General features: G+C 42.3%; 1 protein-coding gene across 1 annotated transcript in view; it reads left to right on the top strand.

Moving 5' to 3' along the window:
• Positions 1-20300, top strand: part of dnah9 (dynein, axonemal, heavy chain 9) — a 123048-nt gene that overhangs the window by 77228 nt on the left and 25520 nt on the right. Inside the window, exons 62-67 of the mRNA XM_014179529.2 lie at positions 6909-7073; positions 10046-10186; positions 11625-11795; positions 12010-12132; positions 14345-14538; positions 16498-16646. Coding sequence (XP_014035004.2) covers positions 6909-7073; positions 10046-10186; positions 11625-11795; positions 12010-12132; positions 14345-14538; positions 16498-16646 — 943 coding nt within the window. The remainder of the gene's footprint in view (positions 1-6908; positions 7074-10045; positions 10187-11624; positions 11796-12009; positions 12133-14344; positions 14539-16497; positions 16647-20300) is intronic.

Here is a 20300-nt window from a genome sequence, read left to right as displayed (position 1 = left end):
CTGCAGAATTTGGAGTAGAACATTGTTACCTTGAGTAACGTTCAACAAAACTGCCTGCATGTTATCAAATTGTGCGCTCCTGTTTATAGATAACTCGACAGATTTATCTAGTTTGGAGTGGACTACATCGTATTTCGTTTTGGCTAAATCGAGTTGTTCCTGCAGATGACGATTTTGTTCGAGAGTTTGTGCTCGTTCATCGTCATAAGTATTTGCAATTACTTTTAATTGTTCCGATTTCAAACGCAGTTCCTCGACTAGCAGAATGTTTTCATTTCCTGCTTTTGTCAATAGTTGCTCAGTTCTCTCCACCTGTGCCCTCATGTTAGCCATGTCTTGCTCGTGCTTCAGCTGTGCACTGTGGTATTGGACCGATGCCAACCTTTGATGGCGATACATAAGTGCTAAAGTGGAGAGAACAGTCACAAAGCCTGTATTTGATGGTTGATTTTGGAGAGCGTTCGCAATTTCGGCTGTTGTTTTTCTAATGGCATAATTAGGGTTGGTATCACTGCTGAGGTCAGAGATCAATCCTTTTATGGGTGGAGGTTCACTAATTAGCGGAGGAGTGGTGACCACCTCCTTTGGTAGCTTGCACATTATTAGAAAAATTTAGAGGAAAAATGTTCCTATTTTTTTTCAATGTTTGGGTTTGGAATTCATTGGAAGCTGCAAAGACAAGTTTAATCTATTTATAGATGTTGACGAACCATCAGTACTGTACCAGTAATGTGGAAGTTGGACGTGAATGAATTTGCAAAAGCAAATTGAATTAATTAATCAATGCCAATGATTAATCCTACCTGGGTAGGCTATCTGGGTATTAAACTTGAATTAACCTGAGAGGTTGCTTCATTTAGGTTAATATGGGAAGTTTAAAAGTGTCTCATTTGATTGCAAGAACATTAAGGTATGTTCAACAATTTAACTTATTAAATTGAATGAGATGATAATCCATACAATCTCCATTGATTGGATATCATAAGTGTAAACAGTAGATCAAATGTTGGGAACACTCCCCACTATGGTACACTTCTTCCTTGGGCCGAAGCCACATGGGATTCCCGCTGGGGCGGGACTTCTGTCAGTACTGGATTACTGAATGGGTTTTGCAAAAACCAAATTTTACTGATTGATCAATTTTAATGATAAATCAAACCTGTATAGGCTGTTTGGGATTTAAACTTTAATTAACCTGAGAGGTTTATTCATCTAGGTTAATGTGGAAAAAGATTACAATGTCTCATTTAGAAAACTCATCAATTTGGATATTATTTAAACTTGAGAATGTAAATCTGGCAATTTCCCTTATTAGTTCAATTGAAAAAGACATCGATATCCGTCTGGATATCACGAGTAACGACTTGAGTGTCACCTGACTAATTATTTGAAGGAAAGTACTGGTGACTTCTTCAGAGGTCCCTGCTGGCACACGCTGAAATCCAACTCAAGTCGGATGAATTACCATGTGGCACAAACAAAATGGCTGTTTTCCCTTTTGTTAGCTTAGCATCTCGAGCAAGCTAATGCTACTTGATGCCTGGAAAATGCTCAACATAGGATTCCCTTGGCAAGGGAAAGGTTTTACTTATAACGTATTATGTTCAAACCCTTTTCGGCGATATTTGACGATGTTTTAACCGGAACTCGCGGCAAACAACAAGATACACCGTGGTCTACTCGCATCGAAACGCGAGAGAGACAGAGAGATACTTATCGCTGGTCAAGCTAATCTCTCCTAAATTTCAATCGGCTGGGTCTTTGTCCTCGCTCGAGAAATTAATAATGACCTAGCCAACACGCGTCTGAAACGCGAGAGGCAGAAATACTTAGCGTTTGGCCAAACGCGCTATTTCTCAGATAGCTTTATCAGCTTTATCAGCCATCATATATACATGTATAGTTTATGCTACCCGCTGACTACGTCAGAGCACAACACGGAGGCGATTCTCCAGAGCACACACACACCAATAATTCCAGTCTACAATTCCCATAATGTATATAATGAACTTGGTATATTATGTAATCTGCTTTTCAATTTTATATAGGCTGAATCAAAATGAAAGCTTCATCCTATTTTAGATTCCTCGCACGGGGGCTCCAAATGTCGTGTCTTTGGCTATGCCGGATTAAGTGATATGACATGCTAACTTATAAAATGATTTCTCTGTAATTAATATTACCTGATTAAGCTAATCATGTAAATGTAATTAACTAGAAAGTCGGGGCACCACGGAAGAACGTTTATAGAGCCGTTATCTTCCGAATAAACTCTTAAAATACTTTGTAATATTTTACCTCGATAGCAGTCAATATTAACCCTTGTCTTATTTTCAGTCTCATAATGAAAGTTGTAAATTCTTGGCTATCTTCACGAACCCTGGCTAACAAGTTGAATCAGCAATACAAAATTGGGTTTAATTATTTATTTACTAAATACCTAACTAATCACACAGAATTACAAATACACAGAATACAATGATGTCATACAGAATTCACCCCTGGTGAACGGAACCTGTATGAAAGCTGGTTACACAAAGGAAAGGGGGTTAGGCTTGAATGAAAGAGCGGGAAGATTTAGGAACACAGAAACAGCAGCTATGCTATCGTAAATACATTATCTTATGCATTCTAAATTACCGCCCATTTGGAAAAGGAAAATGCAATAAATATTTACTCTGAGCTGCGCTTCGGTAGATTGGTCATAGATGCTGGCCGGGTTGGCCAACAGATCTCCCTGTTTTCGGAAGAATGTCAATGGTGGTCAATTGGATACGTGGTGGTATCTTCGTCTGGTTGTTAGACTGGATCCGTCGTCCGTCCTTTCCTAGCCCACGTAAGCAGCGGCCGCTGCTAACTCAACGGCTAGGAAGTAGCACTTCTGTAGTGAATAAGCTCAAAGTTCATACCATTCGCCACCAAAGCTCACGCCGAGGTTGGCTTAGTTCTGTTCTTGACATGTGTGTCCTTCTAACGTAGAGGCTGCAGACCTCCCGTACTGGAACAACTGGTTATCTTTTCGTCAAAGGCTTATATAGTGGAGAGGGGGAGGGAGGTGTTTCATCGTTTATAACCCCTGTCTCTTCACAGGGTTGGGCCACTGATCTGGTAGGGCACTTTCCTTATGAAAACCCAATTCTCTCATTTGGAAGCTAAAATTACATTTCATCTCCTAACAAACAATTTCCATATCAAACATTTCAATTGCATAACAATTCCATGTGACTCTGATAACTAGAGGGCATATACTTTCTCAGGTACAGTTTATGTCGTCCTGTCATCAATCATAATGTCTCAGATGACAACTGAAATGAAATCCATACTCATTACGTTATCAAGCATATTTCCAACTGGTTTTATTAACAAAATATGTGGTAGCTTTCCCCATTTGTTTGATGTTCCCAGACTCTCTATATTTAACACAGGCTATTCAAGTCCTTCAGTAGATTCAGAGAGGGGAAGGGCGAAAGGTATTTATGGGGGGGGGTCATAAACCTTACCCACAGGCCAACGTCATGACAGCACACACACACACACACAGATGGGCACACACACACACAGATGGGCACACACACACAGAGATGGGCACATACAAACACGCACACACGTACACAGAGATGGGCACACACACACACAGAGATGGGCACACACACACACAGATGGGCACACACACACACACAGAGATGGGCACACACACACACACACACAGATGGGCACACACACACACAGATGGGCACACACACACACACACAGAGATGGGCTCATACACAGAGATGGGCTCACATACACAGAGATGGGCACACACACACACACAGACGGGCACTTACAAACACAAACACACACAGAGATGGGCTCACACACACAGAGATGGGCTCACACACACACAGAGATGGGCTCCACACACACAGAGATGGGCTCACACACACACAGAGATAGGCACACACACACACACACACACACACACACACACACACACAGATGGGCACACACACACAGAGATGGGCACACACACACAGATGGGCACATACACGCACAGAGATGGGCACACACACACACAGAGACGGCACACACACACAGACGGGCACACACACAGATGGGCACTTACAAACACACACACAGATGGGCACACGCACACAGAGACGGGCACAGACACACACACAGAGATGGGCACACACACAGAGATGGGCACACACACACAGATGGGCACACACACAGATGGGCACACACAAACACAAACGCACACAAAACAGCAGTGTTATTTTAAGCCGCCCGTGTGTCCCCTCAGCAAAACGCAGCGGTGAAGTGAAATGTGATTTAATGAAGCTTGTTTAATTAGCATTTCATGAAGATGGGAGGAGAGGAAGAAGAAGAAGAGGAAAAAGAGGGGAAGGAAAAGACGTGATGTGGAACTCTTATCTTTTTAATTAACGTTAAAAGTTAAGCAGGGTAAACGCGTGGCTAACTCCATGCACCTGCTTTCCAAACAATTCCCAGTAGAATTTGTTTATTTGGTTATAACCTGTTCTGTGTTCCCCAGTAAACAACACGTTTCCTCTCTACTGACTGATAACAATCACAGTACTGATAGGAGGCTGTAAATAGAGCCTGTCTGTAGACCTGTTTATTGTCTCTGAATAAACTTCATGTCATTATTCCTCTAATGAGTTTAGAGTTTAGCTACTGAGCTGAATAGGATAGTTTGGATACTGGATGCTGATTAGTTGATAGGCATTAGTTATTCATGATAATCCACGGGTAATAATATAATATATGCCATTTAGCAGACGCTTTTATCCATAGCAATTTAGTCATGCAAGGATCCATTTTACATACGGGTGGTCATGGGAATCGAACCCACTACCCTAGCGTTATAAGCGCCATGCTCTTCCAACTAAACTACAAAGGACCGTAATGCCTGATAACAGTTACATTTGAAATATTCCCTTTCCCATAGTCCAGCCAGGCAATTCATAAACTTTATCTCCACTGGAATAAAAATGTTGCCAACATTAGATGTTTTATTCAAACAGCGGGGGTTTGTATAAACCTTGCTGCGCTTTGCGTTCACGTGGAGCCTACGAACAGCTGTAAACTGTGTGTTATTCTCGATAATCCATGGGTTCTCTTGCCTTATTGCTTAATGAACTCATCCAAAGTCCAGTTAAGAAGTGTTAAATGTCAACACTCCATTTTCAGCGAGGGGGACACCCATAGAAACCCCCTAACGAGTCTAATAACGTCCTCCCACTCCTGTGCAGTGTTTTTGTGTGTGTGTGTGCGTACATGAGTGTGTGTCTGATGCAGCCTAGGAGAGTGGGAGAGAGAGGGAGAGAGAGAGAGCGATCCGTTTTCCATATTGCCTCACCAGGGCTGTTCACTGGCTCTCAGTAATCATCTGCCTGAAATGATAGATGTATTATCTCTTTTTAATCCCAATTAGGGATTTCGACTCTATCTGGTTAATTGTTTGTTTTTCCCAGGCCGGGTAATTACGTGAACAATATGCCGACTGAGAACTAAACATTAATAACTGACTTGTTATTAAAAATTGGGGGTGTTTTGATGTGGAGAGCTTTGCCATCGTACAGTGGAAAAAGAGGAGAGACAGAAGAGAGGAGAAGGTCAAGGTCGTGACGTGAATTCACAGGGCAAATTGCTTCACTTGAACCCCTCCTCCAATTATACATATACTTGTTTCTCCAATTATGTACCTCCAATTATATACAGTATGTCCTTGACACCATTCTTGCTACTGATTTGGAACACATTGGCATGTAATTGTTTTGGGACTAACTAGAATCAATCACCCAACCAGGTTACAACTAAGAAGCAATCAGTAGAAGAGCAGGAAGACTGTGCAGGAAAGTTTTTTGGGGGGGATGAAACGGCAGGAGGCCAAGCAGAGCGAAGGACAACGAAACAAGGGTCCTGTCTATCTTTGAAAAGTGAAAGTTTTGTGGTACCCTGGCATTTTAAAACAAAGGGTGTTAAAACCAAAGCATTGAGGTTTTCTCAGAAGGCCAGGTTCACCTCTCCATATGGTGTGCGATGATTAATACCCCTTAATCCAGGCCATGTGCAGGCATTCAGGAGTGCTTTTGTGTATGCCTCGGTGTGTGTGTGTGTGTGTGTGCGATCCGTCCAGCGTCTGTCCGTGTGTTTGTGTTTGTTTGGGTGACCATCAAAGCCTGTGGATCCTGCAGCAGCATCGACTCTCTCATCAGACGGCAGCAGGGTGGTGGAAGTCTGTTGGCCGCTGCTTGATGTCCTCAGCCTTGAGAGGAAGACATTCTAATCCACCCCAGAGCCTCCTCTTCATCTATCCAGATAGCCCATGCAGAGACCATTGATTGCTTCTGCCTTTGAGGCATCCTTCAGTATGCCTGCGCTGAATTAAGCCCCCATCATCACCTTTAATGTGTGTTTATCTACCACCAGCAGTAATTAGTGTCCCGAATCAACGATGGGCCACACGTAGTTCAACAGTGTTTCTAATCAAACATGACCATCGTCCAACCCTGAGCAACCCATCGCCCTTGGTGCATTGTTTACCTCAAGGAACTTTTGAGGTTCGCCAAGGATAGAATAGAATAGACTAGAACTTTACTGTCCACCCTGAGAGCGACATTAGCATTTGGCTTCACCTCACGTGATAGAAAATAACCCCAGGTCAGCCGCTACGGAAGAGAGAGGATTTGTTTTAATGGCTGCCATTTACGCCTCTCTCTGTTCTCTGTCATTTTGTGTCCTTCAGTTCTTTATTTGGGTTTCTTTGAGTTTGTTAATCTCACCTTTTTGACCCTTGTGTGTAGTGTCTCTGTGTATTTTACTGCAAAGTTTTATTTCATCTGTGTTTTAGTCCAATCTTTATTTGCCATTTGTTTATTTCTGTCTGTATGTTACTGTAGTGGAACCTGACGAAGCAGCAGAATGGTTTTAAGATCACGTTGAAGATCCTGGAGGACAACCTGCTGTCCCGTCTCTCCTCCGCCTCAGGGAACTTCCTGGGAGACACAGAGCTGGTGGAGAACCTGGAGATCACCAAACGCACTGCCGCAGAGATAGAGGAGAAGGTTCTCTCTCTTTTATTATCTCTATTTTTATCTCTGTTTCTGAGTCTCTGTCTCTCTCGCTTTCTCTCTTTCTAGCTTTCTTTCTCTCTCTCTCATCTCTGTGAAATAGCAGGAGAGGAGAAGATGGTTTTGGAGTTTAGGATGGTTTGAGTTAATATTGGAGCGGGTCTGGGTTGAAATATTTCCGAGTATATAAGCCTGAGGTAGACTGCCATTAGGGTTTAGCTTGTGCCTAAACTGATTTGACGGGAGAGGGGAACCTATGCTCTCTGACATATACAGTTGAAGTCAGAAGTTTACATACACCTTAGCCAAGGTCAGTTAGGATCACCACTTTATTTTAAGAATGTGAAATGTCAGAATAATAGTAGAGAGAATGATTTGTTTCAGATTTTATTTCTTTCATCACATTCCCAGTGGGGCAGAAGTTTACATACACTCAATTAGTATTTGGCAACATTGCCTTTAAATTGTTTTACTTGGGTCAAACTTTTCGGGTAGCCTTTCACAAGCTTCCCACAATAAGTTGGGTGAATTTTGGCCCATTCCTCCTGTCAGAGCTGGTGTAACTGAATCAGGTTTGTAGGCCTCCTTGCTCACACACGCTTTTTCAGTTCTGCCCACACATTTTCTATATGATTGAGGTCAGGGCTTTGTGATGGCCACTCCAATACCTTGACTTTGTTGTCTTTAAGCCATTTTGCCAGAACTTTGGAAGTATGCTTGGAGTCATTGTCCATTTGGAAGACCCATTTGCAACTAAGCCTTAATTTCCTGACTGATGTCTTGAGATGTTGCTTCAATATATCCATATCATTTTCCTTCCTCATGATGACACCTATTTTGTGAAGTGCACCAGTCCCTCCTGCAGCAAAGCACCCCCACAACATGATGCTGCTGCCACCGTGCTTCATGGTTGGGATGGTGTTCTTCGACTTGCAAGCCTTCCCATTTTTCCTCCAAACATAATGATGGTCATTATGGCCAAACAGTTCTATTTTTGTTTCATCAGACCAGAGGACATTTCTCCAAAAAAGTACGATCTTTGTCCCCATGTGCAGTTGCAAACCGTAGTCTGGCTTTTTTATGGAGGTTTTGAAGCAGTGGCTTCTTCCTTGCTGAGCGGCCTTTCAGGTTATGTTGATATAGGACTCGTTTTACTGTGGATATAGATACTTTTGTACCTGTTTCCTCCAGCATCTTCACAAGGTACTTTGCTGTTGTTCTGGGATTAATTTGCACTTTTCGCACCAAAGTACGTTCATCTCTAGGAAACAGAACGTGTCTCCTTCCTGAGTGGTATGACGGCTGCGTCGTCCCATGGTGTTTATACTTGCATACTATTGTTTGTACAGATGAACATGGTACCTTCAGGTGTTTGGAAATTGCTCCCAAGGATGAACCAGACATATGGAGGTCTACAATTTTTTTTCTGAGGTCTTGGCTGATTTCTTTTGATTTTCCCATGATGTCAAGCAAAGAGGCACTGAGTTTGAAGGTAGGCCTTGAAATACATCCACAGGTACACCTCCAATTGACTGAAATGATGTCAATTAGCCTATCAGAAGCTTCTAAAGCCATGCCATCATTTTCTGGAATTTTCCAAGCTGTTTAAAGGCACAGTCAACTTAGTGTATGTAAACTTCTGACCCACTGGAATTGTGATACAGTGAATTATTGTCACGCCCTGACTTTGTGTGTCGTTGCTTTCTGCACTGCATGTAGCTTTTTGCATGTAGCTTTACGGTCGTTTTCGTATTTTGTTGTTTTTCCCGGTGTCATTGTTAAATACAAGAAAATGTACGCCTACTACGCTGCACCTTAATCTCATTCCAACAACGGACGTAACAATTATAAGTGAAATAATCTGTCTGTAAACAATTGTTGGAAAAATGACTTGGTTCATGCACAAAGTAGATGTCCTAACCGACTTGCCAAAACTATAGTTTGTTAACAAGAAATGTGTGGAGTGGTTGAAAAACACATTTTAATGACTCCAACCTAAGTGTATGTAAACTTCCAACTTCAACTGTAGTATGCAAAGGTACGACCAAGCCAGACGTCTGCTCTCAATGCTACTGTAAACCCTAAGCAAGTGGGGACGTCGTAGCCCCCCACCTTTTCGGAAAGATCTCACGCTCTCTCTGTCTCTGTCTCTGTCTCTGTCTCTGTCTCTGTCTCTCTCTCTCTCTCTCTCTCTCTCTCGATATTAGCAATGGTACTTTATTAACCTTTTACTGCAGTGGGCCAAATCAGGGTCACGGAGAGTGTTTCTTGGTAGTCTTTAACAAATCTACTTTGAAACAAAAGTATACACCTCACACATGTGGTTATAGGCTTAAAAAAAGAAGAACCTGCACCATGTCAGATAAAAAAAACCCCATTGAGTTATGAAAAATATTAATAACATTCTACCCATGTGGCCACTAGAGCGTGATTTGGTCATTTGACTGCAGGACAGGGTAATCTCCACGTCTAGCTCTCCACCTCTAGAGACGACCCTACAGATGTTTTTGAATACACAGTATATTTAGATACTGATGCAGAGGCTCCTGCTCACTGCTTACTGTCCTCGCTAACTGTAGATCGAAACGTTGGCACAATCACAAATTGTGAAACTTGGCAGTAGAAAAGCTCTTCATTAGGCTCAAGGACACCGCTTAGAGACTGAGATGTGAGAGTGGATTCCTTTACAAAGTGCCACTACTTTGGTAATACTGGCGCAGTATGTTGAGTAAATGTGTGGCAACATATTTTTCACCTTCTCTATAGGCATGTTGAATTGGATCATTAAATTGGAAGGGCTGCTTTGTTCAGTGGGAGATGATGTTATTGTACTCTCTGTTATAATTTGCTATAATTTCCCTGGCTGGTGAATGAATCCTATGTGTGTTTTACGTGCCTTTGTGTGTGCATTTACGTGTGTGTTTATGTGTGTATGTGTGTGTGTGTTTGCTGTGTGTGTATTGCAGGTGAAAGAAGCCAAGGTGACTGAGGCCAAAATCAACGAGGCGCGGGAGCACTATCGGCCCGCGGCAGCCCGAGCATCCTTATTGTACTTCATAATGAACGACCTCAATAAGATCCACCCGATGTACCAGTTCTCTCTCAAGGTACACCCACCTCTCTATTGACCTGACCTGTTATTGACACTCCCTAGTGAGCACACACACAGTTCACTGTTCTCTCTTTCTCTAGGTACTTTCTCTAATAACCCACCGTGTTTCTCCCGGCCTCAGAGCTCCCCAGTGAGCTAAGTCTTTACCCACGCTGCTCTGTTTTCTGCCTTTTCCTCCATTAGCTCCCAGTGTTTTATGCTTTCTGCTCTTTGTGTTTGTCGCTTCCTAACGCTGTTATGCTTCACCTAACGTCCCTGCTATTGTCACCCTCCAAAGCACTGAGGAGTCACGGGGTGAGATATGGTTTGCAATCACACTGCTCTCTGCAGGTAGCTAGCCACCCTGGGCCAACTGTAGAGAGTTTAAAGGCCCAGTGCAGTCAAAAACGTGATGTTCCAATATTTGATATATATTTCCACACTATGAGGTTGGAGTAATGCTGTGGCAATTTGAAAATGATGATGATGCCCTTTTAGTGTAAGAGCTGTTTGAAATTTCAGCCTGTTTTGGTGGGATGAAGTTTTGGCCTGCCTGGTGACATCAAAATTAGTTCACCAATAAGAAAAAGAGTTACAAACCTCTCTTCCAATAACAGCAAATGTTCCGTTTTCCCCTCACACTCAAACCACTCCCAGCAAAATTCTTGCTAAGAAGCTTTTTTTTACCCTATTTCTCCCCAATTTCTTGGTATCCAATTGGTAGTTACAGTCTTGTCTCATCGCTGCAACTCCCGTATGGACTTGGGAGAGGCGAAGGTCGAGAGCTGTGCGTCCTCCGAAACACAACTCAACCAAGCTGCACTACTTCTTGACACAATGCCCACTTAATCGGGAAGCCAGCCATGTCAGCGTGCACTGTGCCCGGCCCACCACAGGAGTCGCTAGTGCACGATAGGACAAGGACATCCCTGCCGGCCAAACCCTCGCCTAACCCGGACAACGCTGGGCTAATTGTGCGCCTCCCCATGCATCTCCCTGTCGCGGCCTGGACTCTAACCCAGAATCTCTACTAGCACAGCTAGCACTGCGATACAGTGCCTTAGACCACTGCACCATTTGGGAGCCCCTCTTCTGGACAATTTTAATTGAAAACAATCACAGTAAGGTACTTAATTGTTACCCAGAAATGATTTGATATTGAGATAAAAACGGCTGCATTGGACCTTTCATCAGATGAAATGTCTCTGCTGTAGATAAAACGCACAGGGCAGACTCATATATTTTAAATACAGTCTGTTGTACATTTGCCAGCCAGCTCGTACTTTAGATATGTTTCAGGAAATAAATCATTTGGGTTCTAGAAGTGTGTCTGCTATCCATTGTGTTTTTATGCTCTAGGCGTTCAGTGTGGTGTTCCAGAATGTTTTATCCATAGTGTTTCTTATCCTAGGCAATACTGAGGCTGTTCTATCCATTGTGTTTCTATGCTACAGGCGTTTAGTGTAGTGTTCCAGAAAGCCGTACTGAAGGCCCAGGCAGACGAGGTGTTGAAACAGAGAGTGTCTAACCTGATAGACAGCATCACTGTCCAAGTGTTCCAGTATACCACCAGAGGCCTATTCGAGTGTGATAAACTCACATACATCGCACAGCTCGTCTTCCAGGTACACAGAAAGTCAGAGTTCAAAGTTCAGTAAAAGCTTTATTGTACATTTTTGGTCAAATAGAAATGTTTTTACATGTCATAACATAGTGACGAATATTAGCTACTGATCATTGCCCTTTAAAACTGCGGTCTCCTTTTTTGTCTTTAAAAAATAACAATATAGGAATGAATGTTATTTTGACAGTATATGTTTTTTGTCATTGTGAACCCAGATCCTGTTGATGAATAAGGAGATCAACCCTACAGAGTTAGATTTCCTGCTGAGGTATCCCGTCCAACCAGGAGTGACCTCTCCTGTCGACTTCCTGTCCAACCATTCCTGGGGCGGTATCAAGGTGAGACAAACAGGATGTGAAGATGTCAGACCTTCACAGTTGAGGTTGAAGACGCTTCTAACCACAGATCTAAGATAAGTTTACCCCACAAAAGCCAAACCTTTACCATCAGGGGACAACATGCTACTTTAAATCAGTGTCTAGGGGTAAATTCGTCCTACTACATACTTTAGAACAAACCATCCACTGACTATCCTTGTCATTTACGTATGACTGAACTCCCCTTTTCCCCTGTAGTTATTTTAGCACTTAGTCTGTTTCCACTCCATAACTCAGTACATCTGTGGAAGATAACAGAACATAATGTGTACAGTGAAGTTTACTTCCACTACAATAAAGCAACCTTGGTCCTCCAGTACCCCCAACAGTACACATTTTTTTTGTAACCCTGGACAAGCACACCTGATTCAACTTGTTAACTAATCATAAAGCCCTGGATCGAATCCAGTGTGTTTGTCCAGGGCTCCAACAAAAATTTGAACTGTTGGGGGTACTGGAGGACCGGAGTTGGGAAACACTGCAAAAGAGCATTACCGCTAAAACATGTATGAAATAATAAAGGCATGCCATTCTTTTTACAAAAGTGTTCATTTGAGAAGTTGCTGCCTCTCGTGGGTTCACTACTCTCACATATATTAGGTGAAATACCACATTGTGACACCACAGCGGCAAGATGTGTGACCTGTTGCCACGAGAAAAGGGCAACCAGTGGTGCACAAACACCATTGTAAGAGGTGGAGTGCAAAAGAGAGGGAGAGAGAGAGGGAGAGAGATCTTTCCCGAAAAGGTGGGGGGCGACGACGTCCCCACTTGCTCAGGGTTTACAGTAGCGTTGAGAGCAGACGTCTGGCTACTGTACGCCAGAGAGCATAGTTCCCCCTCCCATCAAATCAGTTGATGTAGAAGCTAAACCCTAATGGCAGTGTACCTCAGGCTTTCGTACTCATAAATATTTCAACCCGGACCCTCTCCACTATTAATGACCCTAAACTCCAAAACCATCTTCTCCTCTCCTGCTATTCCACAGAGATGTCGGTCTAGGTACCATTCATTTCATTCAGTCAGTCTGGTTCTTATCGCGGTTAGGAACATAATCAGTTGGAGAGGATGAGATCCTGTGATAATGACTGGTGGCCGTGGCCCTCTTAGATGATATTAGAAGGATGGGATGGGTAGGAAGCCACAGGGGGCTGTAGTATTTTCTCCTGACCCGAGAATCTGCCAACCCAGATACTGGTAATTAACTCAGTGGAGGAGTTGGAGTGACTTCATCTTAGCTCATTAAGGGCCGTGGTGGGTATTTCCGGGGAAGGAGTTGTGATGTTCTTCGATAGGACCTTGACTTGATTGACAGAGACTGAGAGGACAGGTGTGTGTGTGTGTGTGTGTGTGTGTGTGTGTGTGTGTGTGTGTGTGTGTGTGTGTGTGTGTGTGTGTGTGTGTGTGTGTGTGTGTGTGTGTGTGTGTGTGTGTGTGTGTGTGTGTGTGTGTGACATTCAGAGCACTCTGTGAGGCCACTGTTTTTCAGAGATCCAAAGCTGAGATAAGAACAAATGCTGTCAGATAAAAGTCTAGAGTATGTGCCAGGTTTGTGCTGCCGAAGCATATTCCCCTTTCCTACCCGCTGTTATAAACAGTCTAATGTCTACTCAGCACTATGGTTTGAATAAATACAATTCATATTGGCGTAAGAGAAGATAAGCACTCTGTCTTATTATGCGACTTTTCCAACCCAAACTTTTCTCCTTTGTGGCACTTATATGAGGTAAACAATAAGAGCAAATAACCATTTGTTCATCCTTAGAAAGGTTTCAGAGCCGGTGGGAAAATACTGTGTATATGAATTAACCCCTGCCTATATGTACATTCAGTATCTACCTCAATTACCACATATCCCTGCACATTGATATTGTTATGGTAGTCCTTGAATATAGCTTTATTCCTGTGTTTTATTTCTCATGTGTTTTTATATTTTCTTTATTATTTAACTCTGTATCATTGGGGAAGAGCTTGTAAGTAAGCATTTCACATGTGACAAATACAATCTTATTTTATTTTATGAGAACAAGTTTTGTATACATGGTTACTTTGGATGAGGGACTGTATATCTATGAATTAATCTATATTCACCAGAGTTGGAGTTTCTGGCAAATGTTTAATGCATATTTTTTTGCGTCCGCTTTCCTCTTGTACATTCATCCCTCCATCCCAGTCTCTGTGTTCCATGGACGAGTTCCGTAACCTGGACCGGGACATGGAGGGTTCGGCCAAGCGTTGGAAAAAGTTTGTGGAGTCGGAGTGTCCTGAGAAGGAGAAGTTTCCTCAGGAGTGGAAGAATAAGAGTTCCCTACAGAGACTGTGTATGATGAGGGCCATGAGGCCTGACCGCATGACCTACGCTGTGAGGTGAAATATCAAATACCTTACCCTCTGACCTACTGTTAGAGGATATACAGTACAACTGTGGTTCTGTTTTTTTTGTGAGGATATCTTTTGAATTTCCCTGTCCCACCAATGAACAAACATAATATAATGTAAACAGCTAACATTTAACCCAGTGGCCATTGACCACAGCTACAGTATGTAATAGTTATTTCATAGAAAAGTAATAAATAGTATGTTTGTATGAGTTCATTTTCAGCTTTTAAACTAACCACCATAAGGCTCTGCAGTACGAATGTGTATTATGTACAGATAACTACCAAAATAAAGGAAACATTTACTCAAGTGTTTCCTTTATTTGGGCAGTTACGTGTACAGTACCAGTTAAGAGTTTAGACACACCTACTCATTCAAGGGTTTTTCTTTATTTTTACTATTTACTACATTGTAGAATAATAGTGAAGACATCAAAACTATGAAATAACACATATGGACTCATACAGTATCCAGAAAACTGTTAAAGATTCTTCAAAGTAGCCACCCTTTGCTTTGATGACAGCTTTGCACACTCTTGGCATTCTCTCAACCAGCTTCATGAGGTAGTCATCTGGAATGCATTTCAATGAACAGGTGTGCCTCATTAAAAGTGAATTTGTGGAATTTCTTTCCTTCTTAATGCGTTTGAGCCAGTCACTTGTGTTGTGACAAGGTAGGGGTGGTATACAGAAGATAGCCCTCTTTGGTAAAAGACCAAGTCTATATTATGGCAAGAACAGCTCAAATAAGCAAAGATAAATTACAGTCCATCATTACTTTAAGACATGAAGGTCAGTCAATGCGGACAATTTCAAGAACTTTGAAAGTTTCTTCAAGTGCAGTCGCAAAAACCATCAAGCGCAATGATTAAACTGGCTCTCATGAGGACCGCCACAGGAAAGGAAGACCCAGAGTTACCTCTGCTGCAGAGGATAAGTTAGTTAGAGTTACCAGCCTCAGAAATTGCAGCCCAAATAAATGCTTCACAGAGTTCAGAAAGTAACAGACATATCTCAACATCAAATGTTCAGGTCAAATTGCTTCATGGTCAAATTTCTGCAAAGAAACTACTACTAAACTACTACTAAAGGACACCAAAGAAGAGACTTGCTTGGGCCAAGAAATACGAGCAATGGACATCCAACCTTTGTCTTGTGAGACGCAGAGTAGGTGAACAGATCATCTCTGCATGTGTGGGTCCCACCGTAAAGCATGGAGGAGGAGGTGTGATGGTGCTTTGCTGGTGACACTGTCTGTGATTTATTTCGAATTCAAGGCACATTTAACCAGCATGGCTACCACAGCATTCTGCAGCGATACACCATTACATCTGTGTCTGCTCTTAGGCTGTATAAGGGATATCACCTCCAGGCTGTATAAGGGATATCACCTCCAGGCTGTATAAGGGATATCACCTCCCGGCTGTATAAGGGATATCACCTCCAGGCTGTATAAGGGATATCACCTCCAGGCTGTATAAGGGATATTTGACCAAGAAGGAGAGTGATGGAGTGCTGCATCAGATGACCTGGCCTCCACAATCACCCGACCTCAACCCAATTGAGATGGTATGGGATGAGTTGGACCGCAGAGTGAAGGAAAAGAAGCCAAAAAGTGCTCAGCATATGTGGGAACTCCTTCAAGACTGTTGGAAAAGCATTCCAGCTGAAGCTGGTTGAGAGAATGCCAAGAGTGTGCAAAGCTGTCATCAAGGAAAAGGGTGGTTACTTTGAAGAATCTAAAATCTAAAATCTATTTTGATTTGTTTAACCCTTTTTTGGTTACTACATGATTCCATATGTGTTATTTCATAGTTTTGATGTCTTCACTATTATTCTACAATGTAGAAAATAGTAAAAATTAGAAAAGCCCTTGAATGAATAGGTGTTTCCAAACTTTTGACTGGTACTGTATGTATTGAACATATATCATCATGTCTCCCCACAGAGAATTTGTGGAGGAGAAGCTGGGGAGTCAGTATGTGGTTGGCAGGTCGCTTGACTTTGCTGTGTCCTTTGAGGAGTCTAGTCCTGCCACACCCATGTTCTTCATCCTCTCTCCTGGAGTAGACCCACTGAAGGACGTGGAAAAACATGGTAATGGGGTCACCTACACTGTTAACACCAATGTGCTGTCATTACTCAAAAATGTTGAGGAAACTTGTTGCACTTAATATCAAATAAAATCTAAATTGTATTAGTCACATGCGCCGAATACAACAAGTTCCATACACCTTACAGTGAAATGCTTACTTACGAGCCCCTAACCGACAGTGCAGTTTCAAAAATATATCTGAGTACAGTTATTTCAAATGTTTTTGTAGTCATTACTCTGCTGTGACTTTGGGCTAATTAATATTTAAGATAATTTTCTGATTAACCGGTATAGTGGTAATGCTATCAACAATATCATTTTACTATCGTCGAGCTCTGGAACCTCAAGACCCTGATCACTCGCAAAATAACTTAATGCCACAAATAGTTAACTCAATGTTTTATTTACTAGTGTAAATAAGTTGGAAAATTAGGTAGTTAACAAAATACAATATCAAGGCAGGGTATAATGGGATTCAATACAGTTATTGAGGTGAGAGTCACAGGTCCATATAAATGAATTTCCGTACTCAACTCAGGCACGTACAATAGTACATTCACAAGACTTTTGAGGATGATATGGTCTTCTTAATTGAAAGAGAGACAGTGAGTGGGCTACATCATTGACATAGGCTTTCACAACTGTGAAATTATAGAGAGCTTCACCAACCACGAATAGACAATGGGCTAGGCTACCAGTTAGCATCCGATGTGGACAATGCCAGGACAGTATTGAACATGGGCTTGTAAATTAGACCTGCCGTCTTGCAATTACTCAATGACTTCCACTAAGTTTCACACACAACGCCACTTTATATAGATAATGTAACAGGTCAAATGACTTGTATGTCATTGTTGCCTCTCATTTGGGATTCTGTTATGATGGGATGAAAATGGGATTGGATGGTTGGCCAAGTCTCTTGCAATAGTAGTCGATGAGGCCAGTGGACTGAAAATAGCTCACAGCCGAAGGAGCGAGATCTCTCTCGCTCTCAGTCCAGGAAAGTAAATTATATTAGAGAACTTCCATACAGTGAATTCTTCCTTTGGTCCAGCCGGGATGGATTGCAAACACAGTCAGTTAGTCTCCAGGGCAAACAGTGCGTTTGCAGGATCCCCTCTGGGATGATTGCTTACGTCTAAGTATGATAGGAAAAGTTGATCGGAGTTTGGTTTCCAAGGAGATGGGATCACTAATGGTGTGGCTGCACCTTGAAGAAACTCGATCTCTGCATTTCTTTGCAAATCCTGTAATTTATAGGGATACTCATATTTTGTACCTTTATTTAACTAGGCAAGTCAGTTAAGAACAAATTCTTATTTTCAATGACAGTCTAGGAACAGTGGGTTAACTGCCTGTTCAGGGGCAGAACGACAGATTTGTACCTTGTCAGCTCGGAGATTTGAACTTGCAACCTTTCAGTTACTAGTCCAGCACTCTAACCACTAGTCTACGCTGCCACCTCCTAGTGTTCTCATAGGGCTCACGAGACCAACCCGTTGATTCTAGATATTCAGCATCTCTGTTCTTATGGACAAACCTGAGATTTCCTCATAAGTGTCCACAGCATGTTTCTACTGCACAGTTTAACAATCTCTAGGATGAAGTACATCGCCTGCAGGATATTGGTAAAATGCATCCGTTCTATGTTTCAGAAGAATACCTGTTATACCCATTTTAATGACATAGAAGAATCAGAAGAAAATTCTCAAATTATGCTTCAAGTTATATCAACATGTACTGTATGAGTTTTTCAGTTTAATACATTGTTAAGGAAACGTGTTTAAATGTCCTTGCGCCATTTTCCCTTTGTCACAAAGAGTAAAAGTTAATCTCCTCCCTTGCATAATGACTGCCAGGGCTAGGAACAGTGTTAGGAGACTGCTAAGTAAGCCATTTAAAGTGGAACAAACATTTCAGTAACGGGTGCGAAAAATCTAACTAACTGATTAGATTAGTTTTGAAAAATGTATATTATTTATCTTTTGTAGCATAAGATGAATAAATGAATCACTCCATGTACAGTACATTCGGAAAGTATTCAGACCCCTTAACTTTTGCACATTTTGTTACGTTACAGCCTTATTCTAAAATTGATTAAATTACATTTTTTCTCATCAATCTCCACACAATACCCCATAATGACGAAGTGAAAACAGGTTTTTAGGAATTTTGGCAAAACAAATATTTAAAAAAATACAGAAATACCTAATTTACATATTCAGACCCTTTGCTATGAGACTCGAAATTGAGCTCAGGTGCATCCTGTTTCCATTGATCATCCTTGTGATGTTTCTAGAACTTGTGGTAACCTGTGGTAAATTCGATTGATTGGACATGATTTGGAAAGGCACACACGTGTCTATATAAGGTCCCACAGTTGACAGTGCATGTCAGAGCAAAAACCATGCCATGAGGTCGAAGGAATTGTCCGTAGACCTCTGAGACAGGATTGTGAAGAGGCACAGATCTGGGCAAGGGTATCAAAAAGGATTCTGCAGCATTGAAGGTCCCCAAGAACACAGTGTCCTCAATCATTCTTAAATGGAAGAAGTTTGGAACCACCAAGACTCTTCCTAGCGCTGGCCTTCTAGCCAAACTGAGCAAATGGGGGAGAAGGGCTTTGGTCAGCGAGGTGACCAAAAACCTGATGGTCACTCTGAAAGAGCTCCAGAGATCCTCTGTGGAGATGGGAGAATCTTCCAGAAGGACAACCATCTCTGCAACACTCCACCAATCAGGCCTTTATGGTAGAGTGGCCAGACGGAAGCCACTACTCAGTAAAAGCACATGACAGCCCACTTTGAGTTTGCCAAAAGGCACCTAGAGGACTCTCAGACCATGAGAAACAAGATTATCTGTTCTGATGAAACCAAGATTGAACTCTTTGGCCTGAATACCAAGCTTCACGTCTGGAGGAAACCTGGCACCATCCCTACGGTGAAGCATGGTGGTGGCAGCATCATGCTGTGGGGATGTTTTTCAGAGGCAGGGACTGGGAGACTAGTCAGGATCGAAGGAAAGATGAACAGGGCAATGTACAGAGAGATCCTTAATGAAAACCTGTTCCAGAGCACTCAGGACCTCAGAATGGGGTGAAGCTTCACCTTCCAACAGGACAACGACCTTAAGCACACAGCCAAGACAATGCAGGAGTGGCTTCTGGACAAATCTCTGAATGTCCTTGAGTGGTCCAGCCAGAGCCTGAACCTGGTCTAACATCTCTGGAGAGACCTGAAAATAGCTGTGCAGTGACGCTCCCCATCCAACCTGACAGAGCTTGAGAGGATCTGCAGAGAAGAATGGGAGAAACTCCACAAATACAGGTGTGCCAAGCTTGTAGTGCCATACCCAAGAAGACTCGAGGCTGTAATCGCTGCCAAAGGTGCTTCAACAAAGTACTGAATAAAGGGTCTGAATACTGATGTAGATGTGCTATTTAATGTATATATATTTTTTTACATTTGCAAAACTGTTCAAAAAAACTTTTTGATTTTCATTATGGGATATTGTGTGTAGATTGATGAGGGGGAAAAAAACGATTTAAGCCATTTTAGAATAAGGCTGTAACATAACGGGGCCTCCCGCGTGGCGCAGCGGTCTATGGCACTGCCTTGCAAATCTAGAGGCGTCAATACAGATCCGGGTTCAATCCT

Source organism: Salmo salar, chromosome ssa28 (assembly GCF_905237065.1).
Source record: "Salmo salar chromosome ssa28, Ssal_v3.1, whole genome shotgun sequence".
Classification (NCBI taxonomy): Eukaryota; Metazoa; Chordata; class Actinopteri; order Salmoniformes; family Salmonidae; genus Salmo; species Salmo salar.
The sequence above is the reverse complement of the archived record's forward strand: the minus strand, read 5'-3'. Positions and strand labels throughout refer to the sequence as shown.